At 29.8% G+C, this 21,726-nt stretch overlaps 1 protein-coding gene across 1 annotated transcript; it reads right to left on the bottom strand.

Moving 5' to 3' along the window:
• Nucleotides 1-439: 439 nt before the first annotated feature.
• Nucleotides 440-4,924, bottom strand: LOC120068406 (acyl carrier protein 1, chloroplastic-like). The gene is made up of 4 exons (XM_039020163.2): nt 4,619-4,924; nt 3,824-3,934; nt 1,860-1,982; nt 440-733 (listed from the first exon to the last, which is right to left on the bottom strand). Exons 1-4 carry the CDS (start codon nt 4,670-4,672, stop codon nt 602-604), a joined length of 420 nt encoding a protein of 139 aa, XP_038876091.1. The 5' UTR covers nt 4,673-4,924; the 3' UTR covers nt 440-601.
• Nucleotides 4,925-21,726: the final 16,802 nt, after the last annotated feature.

The following is a 21,726-nucleotide window of genomic DNA, read 5'->3' on the forward strand; positions in this document are numbered from 1 at the left end:
AAATTATTAAAAATTAGGTTATATAATATTATTGAATTATACAATACAAATTTTTTAACATAAAACGTGTTTATAAATTTTATAATAAAAATTTATATTTAAACTAAATTACTCATTTTCAAATATATGACTACCATCAGCAAATCTAATTCTTTTTTTTAATAAAAGTAAATTACCACCAAGAAGCAATGAATGTCAAAAAGTAAATTATTACCATCAGCAATTGCCACCGAGACAGGAAAATTATGAGACAGAATATGAGGGAAACAATTAAAGAAGCAATGAAAAGTGAGAAAGAAGTGGAACATTCTAGAAACTTGTTTAATAATAATAATGAAGGAAAATAAATAACGATAAAGAAAAGTGAAAACAAAATTCTGACGTAGGGTTTTGTGTGTGTGTGTGTGTGTTTTTTTTTTTAAAGTTTAAAGAGGGTGAATGAGGGCACGCAGAAAACGTTTATAGAATATATAAAGAAAGTTTTTAAATGGAAAAGAAAAAGATGAAGATGGTGGAATAGAAGCAGCTAGCAAAATCCAAAATCTAAAAATAGAAATCTATGAATAAGAAGGGGAATTGGAATTGGAATTAGAATTAGGAATTAGGCAGAGGAATCCTTAGAAATGAGGTCCTCGATCAGATCGGCAGCCTCTTGGACGGTGGTGATGCTTTGAGCGCTCTCTTCTTCAACGCTGATCTTAAATTCCTCTTCCAGTCCCATCACTATCTCAACCTACATCCATCCCTCAAACATTCATTACCATAATAATTTGACAGGTAGTAAATTATCTTTATTTATTTTTAAAAATATTTTAATTATTTTTTGACATGAGCAATGAAAGAAGAAAGCATAGAGATAGATGCACTTACGTATTACCTTTCATTACAATTAAACCACCCATATACCCTTTTAACTGTCAATTTCCCTCCTCTTTAATAAAAGAATTAAAAAAAATAAACAACAAAATTAGATATTAACTATTAACACACTTTTTCATAAGTCAAAATCAATTTCATATTTAATTTTATAAGACACATTTTTTATGGTAATATAATTGATTTTGAATTAATAAAATTAATTTTCGAGTAATTTTGAAAATGACAAGTAATTTGTGATATTTTAAAATCACAAACACATGCCTTTTTTTGGAGTGCAAATAGAGTTTTCAAGAGAAAAATAAATGATTTTAAGTATTTAAAATACCAATGAATCCAAACAGGTCTAAGTCACAATAGACGGAGCATAGCCCATCTTAGATTTTCATTTTGAATCTATAAATTACAAATTACTATCTTATAAGTTGATGGATGGTCTGATTTTGAATTGGGAATTCTATCGATTTATTTTGTTCAATTCAGAACAATTTCGCACGTCTAATATAATACCTTCATCTAATTTTGTTTTCCCCCTCCATTGTAATTTTAAAACGGTTTGAAAAGGTAAATACTATTTTGTTGCATTTTCTTTTATAAACCTTTTGTGGTTTAACTTTCAAAACTAAAAACAGAAACAAGACTTTAAAAATGTCTTGGGAGGATTAAATATGAACAGTTGACTTTAAGAAACAATAAAATAAATTCAAGAAATGTTTAATACTAATATTAATTTTCAAAAATAAAAAACTCAAAACGAAATGATTACTAAACGAGTTGCTCCTTTTTAGATTTCCGAAGTTGACAATGTTTTAAAGAATAACTAACACAAAGAAAGTTATATAGGTCGAAGTATTTATAAACTTTATTTTTTTAAAGAAAAAAAGGGGTTATTGAATGGAGCTTAAGTTGGAGATAGTAGTAGTGATGATTCAGCAATGAAAATGGGATAACATTTTATAATATATTGGAAGATGTTTATTTACCGTATCAAGAGAATCAGCACCGAGCTCAGAAAACTTGGATTCTCCATTGACATTAGAATCTTCAGCTAAAGCAAGCTGTTTCCTCACAATTTCAACCACCTTGTTCACGGTCTCTGGTTTAGCCTGTCCAACAGTTTTCACAAGTTCTGAAACTGGTTACTAACATTATCGTATGGATGCAAGAAACGAATGATGCCATCCTCCATTTGAATACAATGTAGGTTTAAAAGTTAATAATAATTTTTTAAAAAACAAACAAACGAGATATTCTTTTGATCGTTGAAATTGTTGAGGCTATATCATTAAGTATAAAAAACAACCTATAAAGCACGGACACTTCAAATTAGACAGGTCCGTGTCAGATATGGACACGCTCTGGACATATGTCCAACATGCAAATTTGTGTATTATTTTAATTAATTTATTTTTCATTTCAAATACATGGGACACTTCTTGGACATGCATGAGAAATTTTTTAAAAAGGAAATGGTCCACCATTTTATGTGGACCCAATTTGATCGCAAATCAATTATATTGTAAAATAATAATAATAATAATAAAACCATTTTTAACCAAAGATTAAAGAAAACAAAAACATAAAAAACTGAAGTTAGAAACCTAAAAGTTTCATCTCCTACAATTTATGTTTTTTTAAACAATAATAATAAAGTGTATCTCAACGAGTCTGTGTCTTAATCTTTTTTTAATTGGTGTATCACCAATTAAAATCTAAAAGTTTCCTCTCCTACGATTGATGTGTTGTTTCATATCTCGTATCTATATCTATGCTTTTTAGGAAAGAGTGCATGAGGACGATCAAAATACTAACAGTAAAGAAGACTTCATTTTCATGGTGTGAGTGTTAGGAATGTGGAATCTATTAAGTAACCTCATTCATGGATTATTTGTTTGATTTTGATTTAATATTATTTTATTAAATTATTTTGTTAAGTTGCATTATATAACATCTCGAATTTTCAGAAAATTTTGTTCATAAAATTTATCTTGAATTATTTGGATATTATGTTGGATTTTAGGGATAAAATTGAATTATTGGATTGAAATAATTCAATCTAGTATGAGGGTTGGATTTAATTCAATTTTTAAATTAATTTGTGAAATTGAATTAAATTTGAGAGATTTAGAAGTTGATTTTTTTAATTTGGAGATAATTGGAGGAATTGATTTATTTTAAAGAATATTGGATTTAATGGATTTGGAGAAGATAATTAATGTGAATAGATATTTTTAGTGATTGAAGGCTTACAAATAGTCTGTGTTATATTCTTTTTTATCAATGTGAATAGAGTAGCTCCATCACAATTGTGAAAAATTCTCAGAATCAACTAAAACAAAAGCAGTTATTTATAGGATTGACTTGAAAAAAAATTGATTTTCAAAAAATGAATTTTATTTAAATAATTTTGGTAAAAATGGTTGAAGATACATTTCAAAAACTATTTTGAGTGATTGTCAAACACTTAAATTTTTTTCCAAAATGACATTTTTTAAATCAAACACTTGAAAATGCCTTCCAAACACTATGGCAGAATTGTTCCGGACGTTTTCATCTACCTATTTATCTAACTTTTTTATGATTATGGAAGTCTTTAGCTGCCAATCTCCCACAATCATAATCTACACAAACAGAGAACTACCAACAAAAAGATAAAAAAGAGAACCATGATTTCATATCACAGACTCATGTCATATAAGAGGTCCAGGGCTAGAATTTGATCTCCGGTTAATTGAGTGGAGTTATTACTAGCCAATTTGCGCAGCAATTTCGGAGAGAACTGAATAATATGAGCCAAACAAGAATCGTTTTGAAACAGTACGTACAAATGAGGGAGGATAAAACTTTTAGACGATTAAAACTCAAAAGCCAGCAACAAATATGTATGGAACTCTCAGTATCATAACCGAGGAAGAAAATTTATTATTAAATCACGAAGAACACTTACCGCACAGCAAACCTGAAGACTTCCCTGCCTGTAGTTCCTTCTCAAGGGAAAAATGGCCCTGCCTAAAGGCGCCGAAGCTAATTTCAAACCTGAGATCCTGGTAATAGACACCTGCTCGAAGATTCCAGCAGAAGCATTAAAGAATCATACAACGTCATAAATATGAAAACTCTATAAGATTTCTCAATAATATGATTATACAATCAAATCCGACGCCAAAACTCAAGAACGCGAGATAAAATTAATCAGATCTATCTTCGTCCACGCTCAGAATTCTTTGAACCGAATACAATCTCGTAAAATTCTCAAGAACTTTAAAATTTACTCGTTCTATCTCAACAGGAAACCACAGTAACCTAAAAAATAATCTGTAACTTGAATCACATGGAACAAACACATACATTATCAGGAAAACCAATCGGATCACGAGCCTTCGCAAAAGTAAAGCACGCAAATAAATAGATTCATAGAACCAAATTCAGAAAGTCCTAAGCAAAAGTGACTCGAAATTCCTTGAACCGAATCCAATCCAGTCAAATCCTCAATAATTTAAAATTTTACTCGCTCAATCTCAATAAGAAATCTCATAAACCAAAAAAACAATCTATAACTTGAATCACATGAAGCAAACACATACAGTTTCCAATCAAAACAAATCAGATCATGAAAAACACTTCACGAAAGTAAAAGCACGCAAATCAATAGATTCATACAACGAAATCTAAAAAGTTGCAAGCGAAAGTAAGATGAATTTACAACTAAGAGCCCTAAAAGCGAAGTAAAAAACGATTTTACCTGGCTAGCGGCGAGAGAAGGCATGGAAAGCGAAGATCCAGCGATGGAGAACATCTTTTTTTGTTGTTGTTAAGGAGAAAGTTTACAAAGAGATCTGAGATTTGAAAGAAAATGGAGTGAAAGGGAAAGAGAAGGAAAGATGAGAATATAGAGACAGAGAGCACGAAGACTGTGAGAACCTCAAATTGCGAATAAAACGCCTTTATAGATGTTTGTTTGGTAGCGTAGTTCGGGTTTTTGGGGGCTTCGTTTGTATCGAATTGTGTTTGGACACGAGGATTTAATTGTTCCAGTTTAATCCTGGTTAGTAATTAGTATTAGGTTATTGCTTCTTTTTCTATGGCTCTTGTTTGGTTGCACGTATAGTGTAACGTTGAGCGAGAATTTGGGAAACCCTTGTTTGGTAACATGTACAAGAAAAGAAAAGAAAACGTAATTTTGTTCATAGAAAAAGAAAAACAAAAGGTAAAAATACCTTTTTTTAGTCTTCCAGTTTTGGAAAAATGTGTGTTTTGGTTTCTGAAATTTAAAAGTAAACTGTTCTTTGAATTTTTAAAAATAGCTGCATTTGATTTCTAAGTTTTCAAAATGCACCCTTCTAATCTATGAATTTTTAAGAATAGTTTAAATAATCCTATTTTTGTTTTTTGAATTTTTAAAAACAGGGTGCATTTGATTTCCAAGTTTTCAAAATGCACCATTTTAATCTATGAATTTTTAAGAATAATTTAAAAGATACTTGAAGAGTTGTGTTGTTAATTTTTTAGACAATTATATAATATTTAAAACTAGGAAAATAATTTTAAAAATAACTAAAAATTGTATTTCTAATTTAGAATGCCATATAAGTATTTAAAATAATAATAATAAAGTATTTGAAGAAAATTTTAGATATATTTTTAAAACTTGAGATTAAAAAGATTTATTTTGAAAACTTAGAAACCAAATATACTTAAACTTGGGGATTGATTAGATACATTTTGAAACCTATGGATTAATAAGGTAATTTTTCTAAAAATAAATTATACCTTAAAAAACCTTATTTTTATATATTTAAACTCCAGATTTTTAGAAGCAAATCTATCTAAATTATCTATTTTAAACTATTTTCATTTGATCTTGTTTAAAATAACTTGAAACTGATTTATTTTCATAAAAATTATACTAAGGTAGCTAGAAATAATGTTCAGGAAATTGTTTTAAAATTATCAACTACTTTTAGAATAGTTGTCAGGTAATTATTGTAAATTCAGTTGAGAAAAATAAAGGAAAACTAAAATATGAACAATAAAAAGTGGTTGATCTTCAACTAATTCTAGCATTTCATGTTGTCGAAGAGAACTAACTCAATTATATAAAAATCTGTGATTCAATTTTTCTTCTCCCAAATTACACTTAAAAAAAGTTTTGAAAATTATACTTTAAACCTTGTAAAAAGAAACGGTAATTGAGGTCTAAATCCATCAAATTTTGGAAGTTTGAGGTTTTTATGGTTATAGTTATTAGTAGGAAGTTTTGAGTGATACAATCTTCAAAATTTAGAGATATAAATTATTTTTCTTTTTTTTTTTTCATTTGATTTTTCAAATATATTTTTTACTTAAATTACAATTTTAATACATAAACTTTGAGTTGGGCTTAATTGATTTTCAAAATTTCAAATTTATGTCTAACGAAATTCTTAAACATAAAATCTATAAACTATAAATTTATTAAATTAAGGGGCAATCTAGAATTTTTTTAAAATTGAAAAGAAAAAAATGTATCACATTCTTTGAATTTCAATAATATATTATATAAAGTCTTAGAATTTAGCTACTAAATTATTCTATTAAAAAATAATAAATTTATAGAACTAATATTCACAGTTTATTGTTGTAAAATAATATATGACCATCATTTATTCGCGTTTGGTTGTAAAACTTCGGATCTCAACGTCAATGGGTTTTAACACCTTTCGTATCGGTGTTTCGTACTGTTATACTTTAAATGATAATAATGACAATAAATATGAATCATTAAATTGCATATATTTGAAACTGATTTTTTTTTTTAAAGAAATTTGTTTTAAACGTCAAACCGTTGAAAATATATTTAGTTATAACAAAATGTTACCTGATCTATAAGTGTTTATCAGTAATAGATGATAGTAATTTATCAGTACTATCAATATCTATTAGTGATAGACAATAACATTTGCTATATTTGTAAATTTTTTTTATTAATTTTTCAATAATTGAAAACAGTCATTTTTTTATTAAAGAGATATTTTAGTCTGATTTTAAAATGGTTAAAATCACTTTTCTTATATTCATAATAAAGACATTTTTTACCATTCAAAATTAATTTTATATTTAATTTTATGTTTTTAAATATAATTTTTATATTATCAAAATTAATTTTAAATAACGAAAAATATGTTGAAGGGTGATTTTAAAAATGTTAAAATGATTTAATTTGTTATTTAACCTATAAAAAAGAAAAGAAAAGAAATATATTTTGGAACAAATAAATTTAATATAAATTTGAGGCTATAGTGAGGGTGGATAGTGGAGTTTTCTTTTTCTTTTTTCTTTTTTTCTTTTTTAATTTTTTAGAACAAAGTGGAGAGAAATTTAAATCATCACTGCTTGCCTCATTATCCAACTTCAGACTAGGTTTCTAGATTTTAATGGAGTTGGTTTTATCTTTTATGTAATATTAAAAATGATTATCCACCTTTAAAATCAGGCGAGTTGAAAATGATTATCCACATTTTTATTCGTAACAGTAAAATAAAATGATTGATCATCCAAAATTTTATTATAGATCATTGCCGTACAATTCTATTCCAATTTTTATTTAATTTTTTTTAAAAGAATTATGCTCAAGTATAATTATGAAACATATATGAAATATAAAAAAATATTGCAATAAAATTAAGTTTGAAACAAACGGCAAGTTTAAAATCTCGCATTTTTTAAAATTCACAAACCTATTTCCATTAGGGATGAATTTTAATTCTATATCTATTAGATAATTTATTTTTTAATATTTTAAATACACGACCCAATACACATGAATTAAAAATGGAAGGATTTAATACACATCTTTAAAATTTACGTACCTAATAAATACAAACATAAAAGTGGAGGACTAATTTTTCCATTTAACTAATTTTAAAATTGTAAAAAAAAAAAAAAAAAAAAGAGACTTTTTCCTTAAAAAAAATTACAAAAACTACTCTTAAAGTAAAATGGTAAAGTGTTCAAATCAGACCATTAAACTGATAATAGTTGTATAAATTAGAATCTCAAATGATAAAATTAACTTGGATTTATACCTTCCTTATAAAAGTGGAGAAAACTCATCAATTTGAGTAGTTATGAAAAGCTTCTATGGATAGAATATGAAATATCTTCTCATTTTCGAGGTTAAAAATGTATCAAACATGGTAATAGAATATCACGGACCATTATTATAATTTATATACCTCACATATTTTACCCTAATAAATTAGATCACCTAATTATTTGACTTCTTCATATTGAAATGGAAATTGAGTTCCAAGTTCTCCTAAAAACTACAACAAATTTGTTGGCCAAATATTAATTGACAATAGATTTACTTAAATGCATTAATTAATGTAAATAAGATAAAAATGTGAGAACCAAATAGATAATGGCAAATTTTTTTAATTAAATTTAATTGGAGTTTTATCCATCAAATATAAATTAAAAAACTTGGGAGTGTTATTGATATTTGCCCAAATTTAATTTAGAATATCACTCTAGCATAATTGGGGGAAGATCCATAAGTTTTGTTTGTTTTTTTGGGATTTTGTCATCCATAAGATTTCTTTAAAAGAAAACTTTAGTCCATTATCCTAATCCACAACTTACATTTCATAAATGTTCTAAGATTAAAGTTTTTCATATAGAGTTCAACTATATATATTTTTTTTACCATTTTAATCTTTTATCCTTTCTCTCTCATCAACCATTAACTTAAGGGTGTTAAAAAAAAACAACCCGATGATCCGAAAAAATTGATCAACCTTGCCGTTTAGGTTGGGTTATCAACTCATTTGAATTAGGTTGGATTCAAATAAATGAAAATTTTATGGGTTGGGTTGATTCATGGGTTTTCTTAATATAACCCGAACCACCCGAATTTATTATTAACTTTAAAATATATTTTTTTATTACATATAATACAATTATTTATACATATATTGATTTTAATTTTATTTAATTCAAATATATTTTTTTAATAATTTATTCTTCAACAACTTTCAAAAGTAGTTTCTTTGCACTTTAGAAAGAAAATTTTCACTACATAAATTGAAATTGAGTTGTTAATCTTAATTTAATATATGAAAATAATTAAATAAGATTTTTACATATTTACGTTGTGCTTATTTTTAGAACAAAATTTTAAACAAATGACCCTATTAACTCGAACCAACCCAACCCAAATATTTCATGCTTGGGTTGGGTTGAGTTCATTTTTTAATAAGGGTTATTTGGGTTAAGAAATTTACAACCCGAACAATTGGGTTGGATCTAAAAAATCTTCCAACCCAACACAACTCAACCCAACCCATGAACATCCCTACATTAACTTTTGTTAAAAATCATTTAATGTTATTACTTTTGTTTTCAATTTTATTTCTATACTTTCGAAAATAAGGAAGAAAATTGTATTCTCTATTTTATTCTCGTGGTAACTCCTATTATTTCTAGCTTTAGAATACACTGCTTCCAGTTCGTGATTCCTTCATCATCTTCTTCTTTTTGTAAACACACACACACACAAAAAAAAAAAAAAAAAAAAAAAAAAAAGAAAGATATTATGCAATGTAAATTTGCATTTCTCAGTATATTCAATATATATTTTTTAGTGTAGGCGATGTGTTTTATCCTTTAAAGCTTCTCACCAATTCTTACTTTTGCTTAGGAGAGAAACGATTATCAAGTTTTTCGAAAAATTTTTTGTTTTGTTTTTTTTTTTTTAGTTGGGTAGGTTACGAAAAGAAAGTCATATTAAAAGTTCATAACCAGTCGTGATATGCATAAACCTTACTTAACATGGGTTTTTTGTATTATTTATTATTATTGTTATTATTATTATTATTATTATTATATAATTGTTATTATATGTTTTTTTAACAAAAAAAACTAAAAATTATTTAAAAGGCTAAAAAAGCAAATTGAATCAAACTTTTATGTAAAATAATAACCCATTATGCTACTCACGTGAAGAATAAGAAAGTTTAGATAATTGTGTGATCACAACTATTTATTTAGACTATATGTATAGAAAACCATATTTTAAATACCTTCGTATAAGTAGAATTTTTATGCCAGAGAGATAATAATATGTCCTAAATAACTAATATTAATTAATTGTTATTAACTATTCTTCAATTAATTATTAATATGAATGTACTTTTGTGACATAATAATTTTTAATAAATATTTTCTATATTAGATTAAAAAAATCTATAGTTTCTATTATCTCAACTATTCAATATAGGTTTAAGGCTAAATTATAAAAAATATCCCTAATAATTTTGTACTTGTGTCAAGAAGACACATGAACTTTCAAACGTTTAAAAAAAGTTGAATTTTCGATTTTTTTTTTTTTTTTAAAAAACCCTTACTGTACTTTTGAATTTATTTTAAAAATACCCTTGAGCTTTTAAAAGTTTAAAATATCCTTAAAAGCTTAAAAAATACCATTACTATTAATATATGAACATAAACCGTTAAAACCAATTTTAAAAATATCCTTGAACTTTCAAAAGTTACATTAATACTCTTAGCCTTACATTTTTTTTTTTTTTTAAAAATACTTCTATAGTTAGTATGATGATCAATTTGTTTGAAATTTTATTGAGTTGAAAAAAATAATTAATTTTAAAATAAATCATATAGATATCCTTGTTTTTTTTCTTTTTCCATATAAATACTATCGTTTTTCTTTCCTTTGTCTAATTCTTACATCAATTTTCTCACAACGAAATATAAACCAAAACTTCAAGTGAAAGCTTAAAATCCCGCAAAATCTCATAAAATTCCAAAATAAAAAATGTTCCTTAAAACATACAAAATGATAAATTGTCAAGTACAAAAAGAACGTATTTGGCTATATGCTAACACACATTAAACTATTAATGTACAACCTTGCTAAAATATATAAACACTAAAGTTCCTCTAGTGCTTCAAGTATGTTGAGTTTTTGACAAAATATTAGAATTGCAGTTTGTCCCAATTGAAGAAAGTGATGGGCTCCTACCACTATAAAAGGAGTCTACGCCTCTAGTTTCAAGTTGTCCCAATTAGAAACATTTTAAGCTTAGTGTGCTAACTCTAATTAACTTCCTTTTGTATTCCCTAGTTTGAGAGTGAGAAAAAGGTGTAAGTAGTGAAAAACTTTGAGAGGGTATTATTGTAGTTAGGGTTGGGAGAGAGAATTATTATGTGTGATTGTAGCAATTTTTCACATAGTAGATTTTTTTGGTATGTGATTTTTTCCCACATAAATTCTTGTGTTCGCTTTCTTTTAATTTCTAAGTTACTTTTCTACTTATTTGTGCCGTAGAAGTTAGAAGGCGTTCCCAAAAATCAAACATTTAACAAGAAGGATAGTAGAGGGGAGAAAAAAATATAGGAAATAGAGTTAGGTCATATAGATTGAAATAGGGAAGAAAGAGGAAATGTACGAGGGAGGTAATGGGAGTACATAAATGGTATAAGTATTTTTAACTTTTTTTTTTTTTGAAAAAAAATTTAATAAGAGAAAGATATTAATACAATATTTTGAAAATTTAGAAGTATTTTTGTAACGAGTTAATTATTATCCGTTGAATGGTAAAGATATTTTGATTCCATCCCACAAATTTTGTATTCAAATAGGAGAAAAGAATGGAAGGACAAGCCTCTTGAGAAAAGTATCTCGATTTAATTTTATACCTAATTGTATAATTGAATTATTATTATTATTGAAAACATATAATTGAATTATTAAAAGAGTCATTAAGAATGAGATCTTTAATATAAACTTTATGAGAGGAAGATTATAAAAACGAGAGAAAGAGATAGTAGGAAGGGATAAGAAAAATCTCAGCTTGACCATTAGTTCCATACGAATTCGAATTCAAATCTTAAACATTTTAGGAATATATCATATTTAAAATTTAAAATTAATAATTTTTCTAAACACTATTAAAGTCCAAAGACATTAAACACGCCAAAGCGAACATAAACGTAGCTCAATTGATATATAAGTGTGTTAGTGACCATGAATTATGTGATTGAATTCACCTACACCAATTGTACTTAAAAAAGACATATTAAACACATATTTGTATTTGACTAAAAGAAAAAACACAAATACGTGTGAAAAATTAAAGACAAGCTTGTATTCAATCCACAAATGAGCTAAAAATACTACTACAAAATCTATATTACTTGTTGTGGGTGAATTTGGACCTCACAAGACAAGCTAAAAATCAAGAAAAGATAAGGAAAGATAAATATTAGATAAAGTAGATTTATATAATCATATCTAATCCTAATTTATTAGAATTAAGAAATATCCATCTCCCCTTATCATAAGAGAAGAAAATAATCTTTTTCTCATTCTACCTATAAATCCATATGAGGGCACAAATGACTAGATCTGGGATCTAGATCTTAAAACTTCTGATTTCTTCTCCATTCTTTAATTCTCTTATGCATTGGAGCCATTTTTCTTTGTTTTGCAGGTCCTCTCTTACTTGAATTACAAATCAACAGTTGGCGGCACGTGAAAGTCAGGGGAGTTCGTTTGACCGAATTTTGCCATCGACAGTTGACACCGTCTATAGGGACGAGAGTTCTCTACTTTTCTATTTCAAAATTAAGGAATTCAAGACCATATGAACTTGTTATCTAGCCCAAGAAAAAGATATTGTGGTAAAAGATATCGGGAATTTCATATCCATATAGTCATTAACCAAAGAAAAGATTGACAAACCCTACGCAGGAAAAATCTCTTATGGTAAAAGACATTAGAGAGTTACAAACAATAGTAAAAAATAAACCAAAAGACAAATCTTAGAGGTTAGAACAAACAAGATCAATAAATAATACAAGACATTAGGGGCATAGATTGAAAGAAAAATAAAGAACCTTTCTACCTGTTGGGTTTTATGTCCTAAAACTCGTGGTTTGTAAAAAATAAACTTATTCTGTTAATCAATATAAATGTTATAGAAGTTAGATTCAATTTTTATTTTTTTATTTTTTGAATGCTTGAATTGCTCATTTCGTTTTAGAAATAACCTAAATCCAATAAACTAAGATTCATGACTATTACATGAATACTTGAACTTTATGTGGAGACATAAAAGTGGATCAAGTTCGAGTAAATAGCCAAAATGGTCTACAGTATATAGATAAGGTTGGATACTTTATTCTGGGGCCACTATTGGATGCGGCTCACTTTATAGATATTACAATTGTTGTTAAGTGCTACAAACGAAGTGATCCTGATTCGTTCATGTGGAGACATGCAAGTAAGATCGGGTAGATAGTTGAGGACATAGGGTGCAAGATGAAATTCATTCCTACCCGCTTTTTGAGATAGTAGAGAGGTTGTTTCCTTAAGTGCTGACTCTGGGTCTTGAACAAGAGGTCCCACCCTCTCATTGGTCCAAAAGAGACTCGGTTTAGTGATTGGATCACAAACCAATTGTTCATTAGAGGATCAGTGGAACCTTCAGGAACAAGTTGTAATCTCAGGGGTAAAACAACTTTTGAGCCAATCGTTATTACGAACAACCAGTGAATGGTTGACTTACTGATTATGGTTATATTGGATGAACACAATTGTATCTACAGTGAAGGGAGTACAACTACTGGACTTTAGTGGAGAGACCTGGTAGTTAACAAATGTTGGTTAATCAAGTTAAAGAGTTTAGCCGATTAATCTCGAATCGTTGAAGCCCATGATTTGTAGGTCCATTAGGTCTCCCTATTATTGGGAATGTCCTAAAACTCACAGTTCGTGTTATACATTCTATTTATCAATAATAATAAGTTGTTGATTTTGCATTCTATTATGAAAATCCAATAAACATATCCATGGCTATAGTCTGAATACTTTAACTTTATATGGTGACATAAACAAGATCAAGTTAGTAGTATAGCCTAAATGGTCTAGTAAGTATATGGATGAAATCGGGTATCTCATCCTGGTAACATTATTGGATGCGGCTCACTCTGTAGTTGTTACAAGGAGTTGTAAAGTGCTACAAACGATGTGATCCACAGATAATTCATGTTGAGACATGTGAGTAGGGGCATCCTATGTAATGAGTTTGCATATAGACTGGACCACGAAAATATTCACTTTTCTTTATAATTACCGTTTACTGTTAAACTGACTATTTCATTTATTAAGTAACTTAGGTTAACTCGATCTTAATCCTGAGCTAGCTATGAACTCCTGTTTGTTCGGGATTATCTTTTGATCTGCAAACGGTGAGAGTAGTCCAACAACACTGCTCAATAAGCCTCCTATTTTGGGGATAAGACCGGATGAATAGCTGAGGACATAGCCCTGTAAGATGGAATTCACTCCTACCTGATTTAGGGTTAGTAGATAGGTTGTTCTCTTAAGTACTGATTCCAGGTCTTGAACTATCAGGGCCTCGCCTTCTCATGATAGAGAAAGGACTTGATTCATAGGTATTATGAATTAAAATTGTTCATTAGAGGGTCAGTGGGAACTTAAGGAACAAGATGTATTCACAGGGGTAAAACGGTTATCTTGACCCAGCTGTGATTACGAACAACTTGTGAAGGATCGACTTATTGATTATGGTTATATCAAGTGGACATAACATATCTACAGTGAGGGGAGTTCAACTATGGGCTATAGTGGATTGACCCATTAGTTAACAAATAGGAGTTAATTCGGTCTAATGAGTTTAGTCGATTAATCTCGAATCATTGGAGCCCATGGTCTGTAAGTCCGTGAGGTCCTCCTACTAGTTCATAAATGGATAAACTTTAGAGTAGCTTGATAAGTTAATTTGAAACGTTCAAATTAGAATTAAACGAAATACGATAATTTATATTTAAATATATGAAGATGGATTTGTATTAAAAATTAATTTAATATTTGATATTAAATTAATTAGAATTATTTATTAATTTTATTAGAAAATTAATTTTATAAAATTAATAATATATTCCGTTTTAAAATTAAATTTGATTTATTGAAATCATTTTTATGTAAATTGAAAAATTACAAAAATAACACAAAATGGAAAAATTGGTTTTTCCATTACCATTTTCAACTTGCTCACACAAACATCACTCACCTTCTCTTCAATTACTCTAAGCATGAGCTACATCCCATGCAATGATTTTCTTTGCATTTTCACTTGCAATAAATAAAGAAGATTCGAGTGGAATTGAGGGAGGCATTCAAAAGAAATTTTAGAGAAAATTTCTGGTTGAAAAAAGAGTTCTTCAAGCAGACTGGTGTAGTGAGCTTCTCCCTATTTTTCATCGATTCAAGCTGTTCTCGAGTCTCATAACTCGTTCTAAAGCTCCAAGAGGATAGTGGGAAAGATCTTGAGGTGGTTCACGATGTGTTTTGGAGAAGACAACTGCTGAGGATCAAGATCTTGAAGAGTTCTACAAAGGTATGACTTCAAACTCTCTTATATTAGATGAGCATGCTTTAGTTTCTGCTAAAATTAGTGAATTAGAATACTTATTATTCCTTGTTGCTTCCACTGCATGTTGATACACTCTTATACCTATTAGCTCACAAACGGATTAAATCTTATAATAGAGTGATGAGTAAATTTGAAGTGTTCAAATTCAAATTGAGGGAATCAGTAATTATATGAGATATAGTTATATGTTTAATTGATGAATTGGAGAATTGAAGAATTTGATAATATTTAAATTTGATTTAAATATTAACTACATGAATAGAGATTCATGATAATGGGAATTGGTGTTTTAATAATTTAATATTTGATATTAGATTATTTTAATTAATTAAATAAATTTTATTTAAAATTAATTATTTGAATTAATTTTATTTAAAATTGAAAAATTGAATTTTATGAAAATTCAAATAAATCAATTTTGATTTAATTTAAATTAAATTTTGAAAATTTATTTTAAAATGATTTTTCTAAATTATTTTTTAAAATGAGTTTCAAAAGTAAAAGAAAAAATTCAGGTTGAAAATTCATTTTTTGGAAAATTCCACTAAGTGGAATTATATGACTTTCAAACACCTTCCAACTCACAAATCCACTTCACATTTGAAGTAGGTGTTGTCATCTTCATGGCAATTGGGATTGCATGAAGAAGGTGGTTAAAATCAACTTCATTTTGTTGAGAAATGGAAATGCATTCTGGATTTTAGAGCTGAATTGCTGAAAAAAAAGTTCTTCACTTGTCAAGCTAAAAACCAGTCCTTTTCCTCAAAGATTCCTCAAAATTAGAGCTCATTTTGGCTCCCACAATCCAATTTTAGGTCCAAGAGAATAGTAAAAAATATCAAGTGGTGGTCTACATCCTTTTGGGGTGAAGATTGGAGCTGAATTTGTGGATTGAAGATCTTCAAAAGTATATCTTTAAACTCTAATTTTTCTGTTATGAACGTGCTCTTTTAATTGCTAAAATTGTTGAATTAGAGTGCTTAATGATTCTGTTTGCTTATGCTAATTGCATGCTAACTCCAACAATTGGTATCAGAGCATGATTTAAGTACTTAATTCGTGGTCATTTTAGCTTGGTGGGTGTTTTTTATAGGTTGTATGAAAATAGTTGTTGATATATATATATATATATATATATATATATATATTTTCAGTTTTGGCATTTAAATGCTCTTCAATTAAGTGTTAATTGTTGTAATTGGCTCTTTGTTGAAGGGCCTTAATGTGTGATTAAGAGTCTATAAATTTATTAGAGTCAATAGAGTTGTAATTGGGCTGTAGTTGAAGAAAGAAGCAAGAGAGTGTTGGGGCTGATGCCCTAAAGTCTCGTGTCCTATAGTTTGTAAACAGTTTGTACGCTTGTGTTGTATAATATATGATGTTTACTTCACATCTTGATTTTTCTCAGTTGTATGTTTTTTTTGCTTTACCCCAAACCAATAAACATAAAATTTCTGGTTATCTGTATTTAACTTAAGCATGTATGTGGTGACATACAAGTGGATCATGTCTTGAGTGATAACCAAAATGATTTGTATTATATGGATATAGGAGGGAAACCTTATCCTGGTAATGCTACGAATGCGGCCCGCTTTGTGGAATGGTCACATGTGTTGTGATTTGTCACAGATGATCTGATCCTGATCATTCATGTAAGGGACATGCGAGCGGAGACGTCCTATACAAAGAGTTTGTATAAGACCTGACCATGAAGTGTTAACGTCTCATTATATAACACCACTCATGACAGAGACTTCACTTCACTAGGATGACCATAGGTAATATGACCTCAATCCTGAGTGAGTTGGAAACTTCTGCCATTGGGGGCGGTCCTTTGATTTGTATGGGTGCGAGTGGAGGTCGCTGATTCAAACCAATCATTTTGGGGATTCGTCTGATTTGGGAGGTGAGAACTCAGCTACACAAGAAGGAATTCACTCCTTCTCCAAAGTAGGGGTAAGTAGATAGATAGCTTTCTTAAGGGCCGATTCCAAGGTTTGAACAAAGTGGCACCACACATATTCTCTTGGCCTGAGAGGTGTTCCCACATAGTTGGACTACGTTGTATTGTTCATTAGAGAAATCAGTGACACTTAAGGAGTGAGATGTAACCACAGGGACAAAACGGTAAGTTGGTCCAACTGTACTTACGAGCGTCTGTGAAGGGTCATCGTACTCATGATTGGTTATATCCGATGGACATAGAAATATATCTGTGGTAAGAAGAGTTCAGCTGTTGGTCGTTAGTGGAATGTATGACAGTTAACGGATGGTGGATCTCGTGGCTAAAGAGTTTAATAAGCTATTCATGTACCATTGGAGCTTCAAGCCACAGGTCCATTAGGTCCCCTGGGTCTTGGATAAATTCGAGAATCAGTGTTTGGGTCAGTTTGAAATGTTCAAATTGACAAGTTGGAGTTCGATTATATATGATATAATTAAACTAGTTAATTATATATGATATAATTGACTAAATATATGAGATACATTATTTTGGAGGAAATTAGATATAAATATGATTTATATCAAGTGGAGGAGAAATTATTATAATGGATATATGATATCAAACTATAGGGTAACAATATAATATGATTATATTCATTAATTGTTAAATTGATTAATTATATGATAATTGATCTAAAACTTCTCTTGGTCGTGTGTTAGTAGGAGAATCCGAAGTCGGTTATTGTAATCGAAGAATAAAATGATAATTTGTTTCATTTTGAAAAAGTTCGAAAGATTTTCAATCGGTGTAAAAACGTAACGATCGCCTAGCTTGAGAGCCTATACGATAGTCGCTCATCGTCTAAACGATTGCACACCAGTGCCTAAACAATCGCACGCTCGTCCCTAAACGATCGCTTAGTAAAACCTACACGATCGTGGAACTTTTTCTAAACGATAAGCACACAGCTATACGAGAGCTCTTTCTCTCCCACTTGCTTATCATTTACACGATTTATCTTTTCTCCGACCTCTACCAAATTTACCAAAGACCACACTTTGGATTCTCACTCCGAGAATACCAAGGGCTCCAATTAGTGGTGTCGTCCTCGCTGTTCACTTGTTTGTGTTGCTACCATTCGTGTAGATGATCGTGCTGCTGCAGCCGATTGGTTTGCTAGGCGATAGAGTGCGAGTAGAGGTTCTTTTGCTGCTTCCGAGTTCAACATTTGAAGAGGGTCTTCAACTGGTATGAGAACTCTTTCTCTTGTATTTTTGTGTTCAAAGCATACCGTTAATTATTGTTAATTTTCATATCTATCTGTTAGAATGTATGTGTTGTATTTCGGTCACAATGAAATCGGAAAGATCCGAACGCACTCATGAATGCTCTTCGTTAAGAGTTCCTTCAGAAAGGTCAGGTGGAGATTTTAAAAAATGAAGTTATTGTCAAGCAACATTGCGATGTTGTTCTTCATCAGGTCGAGGCGTTGCAATGCTGGGATGGAGCGTTCCAATGCTGCTCATCCCAGCCCAAAAAGTGTGTGCGACCCTACCGACAGTTCAAGTGAACCAATTCAATCGATTTGGGTCTAGGAGTTCCAGTTCAGCCTCATTTTGGCCGGTTCAACCTAGTTTGGAGCTTTGGAGATCCGATTCAGGCAATTCGGGTCATTTGTGAAGACCAGAAGCACATTGAAGTTTTTTTTTTTTGTTTATTATTGTAATGATTTAGGCTAATTGCTTGCATGAAATCCCAAAACTGGTTCATATCAGTGTATGTTTAATTATTTATGCATCGTGAATGTATGTTATAATTAAATAAATCTTGTATATGCATATAGTATGTCATGTAGATTTAAAATCCCACAATATGAAGCATGAAACATGCATTGAACGTATGTTATAAAGAGTTATAATATATAGTATGCATGTTTAGGGTTTCAAGTATTTAATATAAAGTGTTATATTAAATCTCGAAATGCTTGATGAATGTTATGGATGAAAAAGCATGTCTATTGTTTTATAATTGTTCTTAAAACTAGATTAGACATTTAAAATCCATAACAAAGATAAGATGCATGTTCACCTAGGGTTAACAAATAACAATTTTTTTTAATAGTTAAAATAAGTCGATATCTTGTTAAATTTGGTTACAAACTGAACCGATCTATAATCCTGTCTAAGGTTGGAGGTATTTAAGTTAACGGTTTATGAAACACCTCCTACCTGAGGATTATAACTGAATGATTGAGCATTGTTAACCTGATTTTATGAGCATGCGTGAGTAATGTGAGGTTTTAAAACTGGTTTATCGTCTAGACATCGTAGATTAAAATCCAAATATAAACGTTATACTTGGATAATCACCTAGTGTTAGGTTGTTCTATTATCCGGAATATCCCTAAGTAAATGTTTACCCAAAACAAATAGAACACTTTAGCGGGAGATTAATAACATATATGATATGTTGTTCTTAGCTCTCACGTCCCTAAGAATTCACACTGTGAGATTCATGCTCGGTTTCATGTCACCCTATAAGTGACCTCCATTCGGAAAGTATTTGCATGGATCAATAGCAAAGTGAATAACGGAAGTGGTTCATAGTAAATGGGCGAAGGATGTGTGTCAACATGTTCTGTAGTCTTTTCCATTAGTTTGAACCGTGAGATTCCTATGTTGCGCCTGCTTGTGGACTTTATGTGATCTATGCTAGTTGTTTTACGATGGCTATCCCCTCAGAGGGTTGTAACATGGGATCCAGAACAACTAAAACTCTAGAAATGGATAGGATTTCTTAGGTTGATTCCCAACATTGACTCTCCAATTCAGTCGCATTGTTGAGACCAACCTTTGGGGTCTAAAAAATTGAGGGGTACATTTAAAAGAATTACTAAGTGTTAGTAAGTTCTTGATCGAAGATGGTAACTAAATGACTATAGGAATATGAGTTGCTCTGGAATTAAGTATTTAGTCAAGAATGTCTTGCTTTAGTGAAGGAGTATTTGACTGCCCCTCAGTAGCATCTATTTTGACTCACTAAAGTATCGTTACAAATAAAATAATGAAATTTGGGTACATTATTACTTTGCTAAAATATGTTTGGATATAAAAGAAATTTACTAATATACTTTGTTTAGACTTTCAGAAATGACTAGCTCATTAATATAGTTACTGGCTTCTGGGAAACTTAATGGGGACAATTACGCTACATAAAAATCAAACCTGAATACAATATTGGTAATAGATGATTTGAGGTTCATTTTAACTGAGGAATGTCCTCCTAACCCTAACTCAAACGCAAATCAAATTGTTCAGGAAGCATATTGCAAATGGACAAGGACAAATGAAAAAGCCCGAGCCTATATTCTTGGCAGCATATCTGATGTTTTAGCAAAGAAACACGATCGCATGCATACCACAAAAGAGATTATGGAATCTTTGTGGGGGATGTTTGGATAAACATCTTTCTGCCTTAGACATGATGCCATCAACTACGTTTACAACTGTCGTATGAAAGAATGGCCCATTTTAGAGAACATGTCATGGACATGATGGTCCATTTCAATGTGATAGAAGTAAACGAAGCTGTCATAGACAAGAAAAGTCAGGTCAGTTTTATTCTAGAGTCTCTTCCGAAGAGCTTCTTACATTTCCGCACAAATGCGATGATAAACAAGATAGAATATAACTTGACCACTCTTCTCAATGAGCTATATACTTATCGGTCCCTCTAGAAAACTAAGAGAAAAGAAGCAAAGGTAAATGTTTCCACTGTAGATAAAAGAGGACTATCCTCTAAGATAAAGTACGACTCTTCTTCTTCCAAGAACAGAAGTGTTCAAATGAAAACGAGTAAGTAGAAAAGGAAGGCTTCTACTAATCACAAAGGCAAGGCTAAAGTTGCAAACAAAGGAAAGTGTTTCTACTGCAACGAAGACGGGCATTGGAAAAAAAACGGCTCAAAATATCTTGCAGAAAAGAAATAAAAAAAGCAAACAAGGAAATTGGTTTATGAAGAATGCTTACAGAAGAAGAGATAACTCTAAAAGTTGTGAACAAGGGAGGTTATCTAAAAAATATCAGTGGGAGTTCCTGAAGTTGTTTTCAAAAGATAAATCTATTATGTAGGAATCCAGTTATCTTTACAGAATAGATTTCTTATTTTAAAAGATGTATTTGTAGTTCCTGAGTGAAAAAGGAACTTAATTTCTGTAAAGTGCTTGCTACAATGTTAATATACTCTTCAGTTTAATGTGGATAAAGTGTTTATCCATAAAGATGGAGTAGAAATTTGTACTGCAAAACTGAAAAATAACTTGTATGTGCTAAGACCGTTAGCCTTAAGTTCCCTCCATAACATAGAGATATTTAAAACTGTTGTAACTCAATCTAAACGTCAACATGTTTCTCCAAAAGAAAATGCCCAATTTTTGCACCTTCGATT

This window comes from Benincasa hispida, chromosome 12 (genome assembly GCF_027475165.1).
Source record: "Benincasa hispida cultivar pf3 chromosome 12, pf3_genome.v1.1, whole genome shotgun sequence".
Lineage (NCBI taxonomy): Eukaryota > Viridiplantae > Streptophyta > Magnoliopsida > Cucurbitales > Cucurbitaceae > Benincasa > Benincasa hispida.

Excerpts from the sequence above, each read along its gene's own strand:
- LOC120068406 (XM_039020163.2), bottom strand. The coding sequence starts at position 4,672 with ATGTTCTCCATCGCTGGATCTTCGCTTTCCATGCCTTCTCTCGCCGCT. Across the intron at positions 3,935-4,618 it reads CTTCTCTCGCCGCTAGCCAG|GTGTCTATTACCAGGATCTC; the intron begins GTAAAATCGTTT and ends ATCTTCGAGCAG. Across the intron at positions 734-1,859 it reads GTGCTGATTCTCTTGATACG|GTTGAGATAGTGATGGGACT; the intron begins GTAAATAAACAT and ends GGATGGATGTAG.